The 12,065-nt window shown below is 50.8% G+C and overlaps 1 protein-coding gene across 1 annotated transcript in view; it reads right to left on the bottom strand.

The window, feature by feature from the left end:
- LOC103199295 (ILK associated serine/threonine phosphatase) overlaps nt 1–12,008 on the bottom strand; it is a 30,919-nt gene extending 18,911 nt beyond the window's left edge. Inside the window, exon 1 of the mRNA XM_007943555.1 lies at nt 11,954–12,008. Within this exon, the coding sequence (XP_007941746.1) occupies nt 11,954–12,008 (55 nt within the window). The remainder of the gene's footprint in view (nt 1–11,953) is intronic.
- Nucleotides 12,009–12,065: the final 57 nt, after the last annotated feature.

Genomic DNA, 12,065 nt, shown 5'->3' with positions numbered 1-12,065 from the left:
TGAAAAAAGGTGTTTGCAAGGAAAAAGTCGTTGGTCTTGCAAAATTCTACCATACGAGTTCCAGCATTATTTCTGTCACCAAGGCCAAAGGAGTTACTACATGGTTTAAATCAGGAAAGGTATGCATGAGGGTTGTATCTTTTCACTAAACATAGTCAATCTGTATGCTGAGCAAATTATCCAAGAGGCTGGACTATATGAAGAATGCAGCATCAGGAATGGAGGAAGACTCATTAACCACCTGAGATACATAGAAGATAGAACCTTACTTGCTGGGAGTGAAGAAGACTTAAAGCACTTACTGATGAAGATTAAAGAGCACAGTCTGTAGTGTGGATTATACCTCAAAATAAAGCAAACAAAATTCCTAACAACTGGACCAAAAAATAGCATCATGATAAACAGAAAAGATTGACGTTGTCAAGGAGTGTACGTTACCTGGATCCACAATCAAACACCCACAGGCACAGCAGTCAAGAAATCAAACGACACACGTATTGCACTGGGCAAATCTGCTGCAAAAGACCTCTTTAAAGTGTTACAGAGCAAAGATGTCACTTGGAGGACTAAGGTGTGCCTGACTCAAGCCATGGTTTTTCTGATCACCCCACCAGCAGGCAAAAGCTGCACAATGAATAAGGAAGGTGGAAGAAGAATTGATGCCTTTGAACTGTGGTGTTAGCAAAGAATATTAACTAAACCACAGACTGCCAGAAGACCGAACACATCTATCTTAGAAGTACAGCCAGGGTGCTCCTTGGAAGTGAGGATGGGGAGACTTTCTCTCTCATACTTTGGTTGTGTGGTGTGGTGGTCATGTTTGTGTGTCAGCTTGGCTGGGCCTGCTTGAGTGGCTGGGCAGCTGGTGGTAGTTATTCCCCATGAGGAGACTGGCAATCAACTCCATGGTGGGATCTACCACAAGCAGCTGAGTAGTTGCTTTAGGGATGTGGTTTGCTTCCTGTATATTAAGAAACAGCTTTGGGAATGGTCTCTAGTTTATGGCATGCTTGAACCCTGCATGTAGCCATGTCATTATGCAGCAGCCTGCCATGCTCTGCCAACCATGGGACTTACAATAGACTTGAGTTAATGGCCTGCCATGTGGTTTGGTAACATCAGGACTGTGCCATTTTATTTGTCAACCTTGAGCTTGTTAGCCTCAGCAGCCAGTAGCTGCCTGGGTGAAGAGATGCCTTTAGCTTTGGTGGGCCGAGAATAGAAGGCAGAGCTAAAGTCCAAGGCTGATGGGCTTTGACACAGCCCCTAGAGCTTGGCACTTTGAACTTGGACTTAAAGCCTCCAAATTGTAAGAATAAACTCCTGTTTGTATAAGCCATCCCATTTGTGGTATATTCCTGTACGAGCAGTACTAGGTAACCAAAACAACATGGTACCAGGAGTGGGGTGCTGCTCTGACAGGTACCTAAAATGTGGAAACAGGAGTGGAGTGCATCCTTGACCCGAGACACTGGCAGAGAGACCCCAGTATGTGGCATGAGGGACGGCAGCAGCAGAGCCAAGAGGCAGGCATGAGAGATGGCAGGAGCAGAGCTGAGAGAACCAGCGTGAGACAGCGACAGCCTTACCAGCCCACGGAGGATAAAGCTGGATGCCACTGAGCAGGTGGCTTCCTGGCACAGTGGGTTGCCTTTGGGCATTAATTGGTGAAGAGACCGGTATGAAATGGAGTAGCAGGTTGGCCGGCCCACGGAGCAAGAAAGCTGAGTGCTTTTTGGGCAGGAAGATTTCCAGCAGAGTGGGTTGCCCTCGGGCATTAAGCACCAGAAGCAGAAAGACCAAGGACGCAGGAAGCAGAGCTGCCTCGGCCTCAAGGGTAGGACCATGGCCTTTGGGGGTAGAACCCCCACAGTCCCCTAGGTTTTATAGAGCCAGGCCTTCACCAACTTAGTTCTGGAGGGTGGGGCTGCTCGTTCATGTGAGCCAGTGGGATGGAGCCACAGCCGCTGCCCAGGAGTGAGGGGGCGGGGCTGCCATGCCCAAGAGGGAGAGGAACAGGCCCTCCAGGCCAAAGGGGTGAGGTCCCCACTCAGGAACTAAAGGACTGGAGCTACGCAGTGAAGGAGATCTGTACAGCTGCCAAGTTGAGTGGCTGGGCAGCTGGTGATAATTCCCATGATGACAGTGGTAATCAGCTCCATGGTGGGACCTACCACAAGCAGCTGAGTAGCTGCTTTAGGGATGTGGTCTGCTTCCCATATATAAGAAACAGCTTTGGGAATGGTCTCCAGTTTATGGCACACTTGAACCCCGCATGTAGCCATGTCATAGTTCAGCAGCCTGCCATGCTCTGCTGACCTTGGGACTTTCAATGGACTTGAATTAATGGCCCGCCGTGTAGTTTGGTAACATCGGGACTATGCCATTTTATTTATCAACCTTAAGCTTGTTAGGCTCAGCAACCAGTAGCTGCCTGGGTGAAGAGATGCCTCTAGCTTCAGTGGGTGGGGAGTAAGAGGCAGAGCTGAAGCCCAAGGTTGAGGAGCTTTCACCCAGCCCCTAGAGCCTGGCACTTTGAACTCGGACTTAAAGCCCCCAAATTGTAAGATACTCAACTCCTGTTTGTTTAAGCCATCCCATTTGTGGTATAGTCCTGTCAGAGGGGTACTAGGGAACCAGAACATGGTCAGAAGGGACCAGTCCCTGGAGAAGGACACCCTGCTTTGTAGAGGGTCAGTGAAAAAGGCTGGCCCTCGATGAGATGAACCGACGCTACGGCTGGAACAGAGGCTCGGACGCAGTGCCAGCCAACCCGGGGCTGGGCGGGGTTGCATCCTGCTGTCTGTCCATCACAGGGTCGCCGTGAGGCAGGACCGATTCTGCGGCATCTCGCCAACAACTGCCGCCTCCTCAAAGGTCTAAGGTTTTGAAAAATCCTATTTCAGTAACATTCTGAAATAACCAGTGAGTAGAATCTCTAACACCAAGCAAGCACGGGGTAATGAGAACCCGAAGGAAGAAAATCAGTCTCCACTTGGGCCCTGTTAACACCAGCACAGTGCCCAATGCTCTAAGTATTTCTGGAGAAAGCTGAAGATTCACACACCCAAAGGGCCCATCTTAAACGAGTCATGCCCAATTCTCCCCTCCTCATAAAATCTCACCACCGCTCCTTATTCTCCAGCTGTACCCCAAATTCTATCCCAACTTTTAAACACCTGGAAATGAGCTGGCGCACAGCAACCTGGGGAAAACGGGGGCTGAAGGGGCAGCGTGCACCGCTCTGCACCTCACTGCACTGGCCGCACACGCAGCCGCGTCCACCGCACACGCAGCCGCGTCCAGCCCGCGAGCCTGAAAGCTGACAGGCACTCACTGAAAACCCCACTCCCATGAAGAAGGCATTCCGCTGGCCCCCAGAGGCTCAGTCCTTTTGCCTTCTTGCCTTCGTGTAGACATGAGCTGGGTACCGACTCTACTCCTAGAAAAACAAAAACTTAGATTTACAAACTTTCCTCAGGGGGCGTTAGGTTAGAATTACCTAAAACACCTAAGAAATCCCTGATTTCACAAAACGCACCTTGTGCTTGCTACCCCTGATGTGAAGTATCCCCTCCGTCGACCTACATCCTCATCCCTCAGGATGACTCTAAGCGCATCAGCCAATGGCAGATACTGTCATTTTTCTCCCAAACAACAAAAAGACTCCATGGGGTGGATACACTCCTTGGAGAGAACAATCCTGGGAGAAAAAAGGGCTGTGTGTGCACAGGGAGACAGCTCAGGGGGCAGGAGCCTGGAGGGAAGGACACAGGGGAGAGGCAACTATCGGGAGGAAGTGCGAGGGGAGCTGTTGCATTGGGGTAAATTGTAGTCAATGTCATGAGACAAAGTGTATGTGAGCTGCTGCATGCAAAGTGAACTTGCTCTGTAAATCTTCACCCAAATCACAATTAAAAAAAAAAAGGCTCCACGGGGCTTAAGGCCAAAAGCAGCATTAGAAGGAAAGGTGGGAAACTGGCAGGCCGCTTCCAAGAGGAGCCCAAGCTCTGCTGGGTCATGTGCCTGAAACGGCCCCTCTCCTACGGGGACATTGCAGGGAAGAGGCACCCACACTGCCACCAGCCCTTCCTTCCAGACCAGCCAGTGTGGCTTCAGAATCAGACCACCCCCTGAACCAGGTCCCATCTACTGCCACTGGGCCCTGGGCCCACCCCATCCAGGGACATTCTCCTGTCGTCCTCACAACAGCTCAGCACCAGCCAGGCACCTCTCCTTTGAATGGATGTCAGTTTGGACACGACTTGGAGTTAAAGATGGGGCAGAAACTTCCCTGCAAACGTGCTCAGGAAATAAGCCTGCCCTCGCCTTCTTGCCCATCCTGTAATACTAAGGCCAAGAGATCGCGAAACACAACGGGCCATTTTATACTTCTGTCGGCCACACCAAACGTGACTTAAAAATGACACTTCTGCCCGTCAGACAGCGGTCGAAGCTTGCTACGTACTTCAACTCAGTGAGCACAATAATCTTCCGAGGTGGGCACTATGACGGTTCTTATTTACTGAAGTGGAAACTGAGGTGAAGTACATAGCCAAGACCACAGAGCCAGCGAGGCGTGCAGGGCCGTGAAAGCCAGGCGGAGCCAAGTGCCTGTTCCTGGCACGACAACGCACCCCCCAGCCTCCACTGCACCCTGGGCCTGACCCCGGCATCTCATGTAACCAACAGCAGGCCTCAGACAACCGCCAGCTTCTGTCATACCACCAGAAGGATCTCAAACTTCTGACATCTGGATTCTTATGAGAAAAGAAATACCCCCAAGGTCACAGCTGCTGGAGAAGGAACTTCTCCTTAACCAGACCTTCTACTTGATTCTGGAAAAACCTAACTGGACAGACTGTGACCCTGACCTTGGAGGAGGCCCCAGAGTACAGACTGTGACCCTGACCTTGGAGGAGGCCCCAGAGCTCTAATATAAGAACCCTGGTAGAGAGTGGAACAAGATGAAGCGTGTTTGCATGGCTGTTGTCCCACCTAGGACTTTCTCCAGGTGTCTACATTCCAAAGTCAAGTCTTGTGGAAGTCACACACTGTGGAGAAGTACTGGGAAACCCTTGTGCTCATCCCAAGTAACAAAAGGTCACTGCATATAACAGAGCCACAGAGACCTTAAACTACCTTGCTTACATTGATCTCAAGACCTGAATTTTCTTCTCAACCACAAAAGCTACATAGATGTTTTCCAAACACCACCCACCCACTGCTGTCGAGTCAGATCCGACTCACTGAGACCCCTCCTTGGGTTTCCAAAGCGGTATCACTACAGAAGTAGATTGTTCAACCTTCTTTCCGAGGAGCAACTGGTGGGTTTGAACTGCCAGCCTTCTGGTTAGCAGTCAAATGCCTTAGGCACTATGCCACCACAGCTCCCTCCAAACACCACAGAAATATTAAAAAAAACAGCCCCCACACACACCTGAACACAGACAGTTTGGTGTAAACTTGTCCATCTTCCTGTATATAAGAACTGATGGGCATTTACCAAGACCATAGGGTTGGCAGACAACGCTTCTACAAGTGTACTGGTATGTTCTGTAAGATTTCCCAGGTATATAGTAGAGCTGACAAGGGTCAAGGTTGTAGTCACTTCTTAGCCAAAGCCAGCTACCTAGAGGGAGCAAGTAGTTGGACCTGTGGGCTCAGGACCATAGTTGCAGGGGACATCAACCTCAATTAGCATAACACACTATATAAAACATTGTTCCATATCCTACTTTGGCAAGTAGCGACTGGAATCTTAAAAGCTTGCAAGCAGCCACCTAGCTGCAACAATGGGTGTCTCTTCATCCAGAGCAAAGATGAATGAAGAAAACCCAAGAAATATGGAAACAATTAGTCCTAGCGACTGGTACACCATGCAATGCTCAGCCTATACAACCATGAGACCAGAAGAACTCAGAGGGGGATCTGTGTAGGAGATTCTGGATAGAGTGGGAGAACAATGTGGAACAAAACTAAAAATCATTAAAAAAAAAAAAAAAGGACCAGGTTTGCTGGTCTCATAGCGCCTGATGGAACTCTGAGCCTATGGCCCCCAGCTGCCCTTCAGGTCTGGAGTTGAAGCCACCCCTGTGGCCTCCAGCAAACAAAAGACAGGCATATGAGTTGAACACTTACATTAGATAGATACACTCCTTGGAGAGGTCAATCACGGGAGAATAGAAGGGCTGCGTACGCACAGGGAGACAGCTTGAAGGGCAGGAGTGCATGGAGGGATGGACACAGGGCAGACGGAGGAAGTGGGAGGGGAGTTATTGCATTGCAGGAAATTGCAGTCAATTGAGACAAAGTGTATGTGAGCTGCTGTACGGAAACTGAATTTGCTCTTTCACCCAAATCACAATAAAAATCAAAAAAGAAAAAGAAAAAAGAGTACATGGGCATTTAAATTTTTCAAAGCTAAAACCCTCCTACACTCAATACTCCACACTGAGCACTGTTCAGCTAACCCTCAGAGCAGGCACCAAGCCAGCACACCTGCAGCAAATCCATTCTTTCCACAGGCTTCCAGACGGTGATGACCGACACGCATCTGTCCGGTCCCCTCACTGCTGAGCAGTCAGGCTGCTTCCTGGTTTTCACAGGACAAATGATGACACAATGTACATCCTTACAGGGAGGCCTAGTGGCACAGGGGCGAAGCGCTGAGCTGCTAACTAAAAAGGTCAGTAGTTCAAAGCCACTAGTGGTTCTGCCGGAGAATGAACCTGGTGACCTGCTCCCGTAAAGATCACAGCCCAGGAAAGCCTTATGGAGCAGTTCTCTGTCCTCTAGGGTCATCATGAGTCGAAACTGACTGGAAGACAACAGGTTCAAACACTCCTACACGTATGTCCCGACTGAAATCTGCTAGGCAGCTGGGCAAGGGGTGTGAGCAGATGCCAGAATGCCCAGCACGGCAGTAACCCCCATGCCCCACTCCTCCTCATCCTCACCTAGCACCAGTGGCTGCTAAGCTGACAGAGCGAGAGAAAGAGGCTCTCTCAGTGATGTGGGCTTTTGTCCCTTGGTGACTCTGGAAGCTGAGCTCAGTCCTGACCAGGGGCCGTGTTTTTCCTCTGACCGCAGCTGTGGGCTCTCTGGCCTCTTCTTATTAAGGTGTATGAGTCTTTTGCCTCTAGGGACATTAACGCTGAGTCATGTGTATTGCAGGTATATCTCACAGTGTATCTTCTGCCTTGTGATAGCTTGTCCTCCAAAAATCTGTTATTTTTCATGGTCACATCCATTTAATTTTTTAAACAAGTTTTTTCTTGCTTACCCTTGAAGTTCTACCATTGTTCTAAGTTTTTTCCTACTATCTTAACCTTGAACTCACATCTCAATCTAAAACATTTCTGAAGTACTATCTTTAGGATGGCTTGACCAAGCAAATATTTGGCCAGTGACAGCTGACAATCCGCTTTAAAGCGTATTTACAATCAACAATGCAAACCCACTGCCGTCAAGTCAATCCCTATGCGTAGGGACCCTACAGGACATGATAGAACTGCCCCACAGGGTTTCCAAGGTTGCAATCTTTAGGAAACAGACTGCCAGGTCTCTTCTTCCTGAGGGTGGCTGGTGGATTGGAACTGCCTGCTTTTTTTAGCAGCCGAGCACTTAACCAATGCACCACCAGAGCTCCTTGTGCACATGACAGCAACCTAAAAGAACCACCCTGTAACACACAAATCGACTTACTGCTGAAGCAACTAGGAACGTTACATGTGATTTAAAAACAAAACAAAAACGAAGAACTAAACAGAATACACTTGACATGGTCAGCGCGGGGCTGCACTTCCTCCCTGTGGACAGTTTTCCCAAGATCCAGGGGCTACATCCTCTGTCCTCTTTAATAGTATCCCAGTTAACAGGGCACATGCTAGTGGCCACCAGTTCCCAGGGTGGCGATGCCTACGCATGCCACACCACACGGGACGCCTGACACCTGGAGCATGTGCTATCACCCTCACAGGAACGGGGGAGGCTTCACCGCTCGTGTACATGCAGGAACACAAGACACAAAGTTGGGGTTTGAAACCAACAGCCTGACTGTGTTTCCTGAACAATTCTTTTTGGGGCCTATGGACATGACTGGTTTTTCACCGTATCCCCATTACTTTGGAAATTCAGGGCACATGCCTATCAAATGGGAGGGCCATGTGGGCAGTGTCACTTAGCCTCATCCTTCCACCCATTTCCTGTCACCACCTTTTGTTTATCCTGTCTTGAGTTTGACCACTCTTATCAGTTGCTGTGACTGACTTTCTGAAAGGAAGCAGGGAGTATAAACAAGTAAACGCCTAGTACTTTCTCAAGAACAGACAGCAGATTCTGTTCTTGTTCAAATGATTTAAAAAAAAAAAAAAAAAAAAAACATAAAAAGTTTCATCTTGTTGGTTTTAACTAACTGCCTGCTAGGATAACTTTGGATCCCAATTCTGTCAGCTCCGAATCCAGAAAGCACACTTTCTTTGTTTCAAAGCTGCTGAAAGCAGAGTGACTGCCAGTTGCCTCACAACATGCAACCTCTGGTGTGGCTGGAAGCCTGAGGCTTGAGACAGCGGCTGGATGTGCTGTCTCCACTGTATCTGGCTACAGGCTAACTTGTGAGACTTAGAACTGCCAGGTTCTGTATCAACTCAGGAGTGCCTGAGGAGTGTCAATAGTTGACACGGTGCGCTCACTAGAAGGCTGGAGGTTCGAGACCACCCAGACGCGCCTCAGAGGAAAGGCCAAGTGATTCACTCCCTGAAAAGCACCGGAAACTCTATGGTGCTCGCTCCACTGCACACACAGGCCACCGTGAACTGGAGCCAAGTCAGCAGCAACCGCCCTGAGCAGGCCCACCTGAATTCAGGGCAAGAACAAGACAAGTTAACAGCAGGTTGGCAGATGTATTTCTGAATTCAGACTCTATTCCACACATATCCATTCCCTGCCATAGAGTCGAGTCCGCCTCTCAGTGACCAACAGCACAGAGCAGAACTGCCCCACAGGGCTTCCAAGGGTCTTTACCAAAGCAGACTGCCACCTCTTTGTCCTACGGAGTGGCTGGTGGGTTCAAGACGCTAACCTTTCAGAGCGCTTAATCGCTGCACTCCTATTCCAGGGCTCCCATTCCAAACACACCCCCGCAGAAGTCACAGTTCATTAATATACTAGCAAGAAGAACTGCACACGAAAAGCCAGGTTTCACCCACTAGAACTAGAACTCAGGCTGTCTTTAAAACGAATGGCCCAAGAAAACATATGAAGAAATGCTCACGATCATTAGCTATTAGAGAGATGCAAATCAAAACAACAATGAGATACCATCTTGCTCCAGCACTAGTAGCAAAGTTCAACAAGACAGAAAATAACAAATGCTGGCGAGGTTGTGGAGAGATTGGGACTCTCATACACTGCTGGTGGGACTGTAAAATGGTACAACCATTGTGGAAAGCAGTATGACGATTCCTTCAAAAGTTGGAAATACAAATACCATTTGACCCAGCCATCCCATTACTAGGTATATACCCTAAAGAAGTGAGAGCCATAACAAGAACAGATATATGCACGCCGATGTTCATCGCACCACTATTTACAATAGCCAAAACTTGGAAACAACCTAGATGTCCAACAACTGAGGAATGGATAACCAAACTTTGGTACATTCACACAATGGAATACTATGCAACGCTAAAGAATAATGTAGAATCTGCAAAACACCGCATAACGTGGATGAACTTGGAGGACATTATGCTGAGCGAAATAAGTCAGTCACAAAAGGACAAATATCGTATTAGTCCGTTACTGTGAAAGTTAAGGAAAGGTTTATATATTGGAGGACATTTTCTTTGTTGGTTACCAGGGGTGGGAGGGAAGGGGAGGGAATGCTGTTAGATAGATAGAGATAAATATTGATTTGGGTGAAGAGAAGGGCAATGTACCAAATGTGAGTGACTAATATGGCAGCATTGAGGATGAGAAAGACGGAGAGGGTTACATGGGCAGTGCAGACAACAAATATGAACCCCTTTGTAAATACAATACTGAGTTGTCAATGAAAGCAAACATGGGTATAGGGACGGATAGATGGGTGAACAAGCTAAACAATTATGTATGTCTAAATGGAGAGTGTATCCAGGATCATATACAGGGTTGGCAGACAATGGGCCTCTCGAAGAGTATGAAGGGATGGACACTGGGAGGAGGTGGCTATGGGGAGGGAGTGGGAGGGGAGCTGCTGCATTGTAAATTTTGGTCAATGACATGAGACAAGGTATATGTGAAGTGCTGTATGAAAAGTGAATTTACTCTGTAAATCTTCACCCAAATCCTAATAAAAAAAAAAAAAAATCTTTAAAAAAAATGAATGGCCCAGTTCACAGACTCGAGGGCCAGTTACTTGGATGCATCTGTCCCATCAGAATGGTCAGTGGGGAGGAGTAACGGTGCCATTGGGGGGGAAAAGAGAACTCCTACAATAGTCGGATGTGCACGTGAAATTCACAAGTCCAGGCCCTGAGGAGGGCAGAAGGACCCCTAGAGTCCCAGGCCCCAAGGCCCGCTCCTCCACACTGGTATGTGTTGTTCAGGAAACTGGAGGACTTGGCGTCACCCTGTGACTACTTGCGCCCTCACCTGGACCCCTGCTCCCCACCTGTCAGCCTCTCCCAATCAGGCCCACCTGTCCTCAGACGTCCAACTCAAATCCCGCCTCATGCCACCGTCTCCCCCAGGGCCAACCAGGTCCACTCCTCAGGGCAGGCTGCCCTTCTCCATCATCAACTGCTAGTGAGTGGTGCCAATGGTTAACCCAAAGGTTAGCAGCTGCAACCCACCCAGAGGCCTGGCATCTGCTTCAGAACCGTCGCCAATCCCGTGGGGCGCAGATCTAGTGACACCTGCGGGGTGGCCGTGTGCCGGAGCCAGGCCCAGGGCAACGCTGGTCCCTCTAATTACAATCCCTTGGATGCAGAATCCCACTCTCAGAAAGCAACGGCTGGGTGCGAGTCACTTCTGTAGCTTCCACAACGTGCTTCCCCCAACAACTGGACTCACCTGGGTAACTTACAAACACCCACCCGTTCAACGTGGAGACGCATAAAGTCTCAACGACCCGTTCCCACAGCAGTGAGCCCAGATCCACGCCCCTCACCCACAGGACCCGGATTCGGTGGCTGGGACGCGGGCCCGGCCCGCTGAGTGTGTCTGCAAAGTTTCCAGTGTTCGTGCCACAGTCCCACGTTTGTGGATCCCTGACACCCGGCGAGGCTGCGATCCACGAGAGGTAGCGGGCTCGGCCCAGGGACGCTCGGCCCCCGAAGCCCGACGCAGACCCAGCGCGGGGCTCCTGACGTTGGAGATGGGCCTGGCAGGGATCCCGGCGAACAAAAACGGCCGTCCCCGGATCAACACAGCCGCAGGGGGCGCCAGCGCTGTCTCCGGGGCTTCAAACCCACAAGGCTCGAGCTAGTGCCCAAACGAAGGTCCGACCAACAGCGAACGCAGAGACAAAGCCTACGAAGCTGTGCGAGTTGCAGCGCCAGGCACAGCGTGGTGCAACGGGCGACAGCGTTTCCGAGCCCGCCCGCCGCGGGGCCGGGCCTCGGAAGCGCGAGCGCCCGCCTAGCGCGGTGCAATCCGGCCCCGGAGCCCGCCAAAAGCGGACCGGATGCTCGCTGCCGGGTTCGGGGTGTCCGGGCGTGGTCGGACCATGCCACCCCGACGGCAGCCAGTCGCCCCCCGCGGGCGGCACGTGTCGGGCAGTCGTACAAAAGGCCGCGCCCAGCACCTCCTCCTCGAGGCCCGCCGCCCGACCGCGGGGCCTTTCCTTCCTACGCACTGAACATGGCGGAGGCGGCTCCTGCACCCGCGCGAAGCTCCTGACCGGCGGCTCAGCGCCGGGCGTGCAGGCCTATCGCCTCAGGCCTCCCTCGCGCAAGCCGGGCCGCGCGCTTACCGGCAGCCGGGCGCGGCGAGCGCTCGGGCTCTGGCAGGTCCCCGAACAGGTCCATGGTGGCAGCGGCGGCGACGGAAGCGGCAGAGGCAGAGCGCAGACCGCGAGCGGCGGC

The sequence above is a fragment of the Orycteropus afer genome, unplaced genomic scaffold (assembly GCF_000298275.1).
Source record: "Orycteropus afer afer isolate SDZICR_OR568_19922 unplaced genomic scaffold, OryAfe1.0 scaffold00006, whole genome shotgun sequence".
NCBI classification, from domain to species: domain Eukaryota; kingdom Metazoa; phylum Chordata; class Mammalia; order Tubulidentata; family Orycteropodidae; genus Orycteropus; species Orycteropus afer.
The sequence above is the reverse complement of the archived record's forward strand: the minus strand, read 5'-3'. Positions and strand labels throughout refer to the sequence as shown.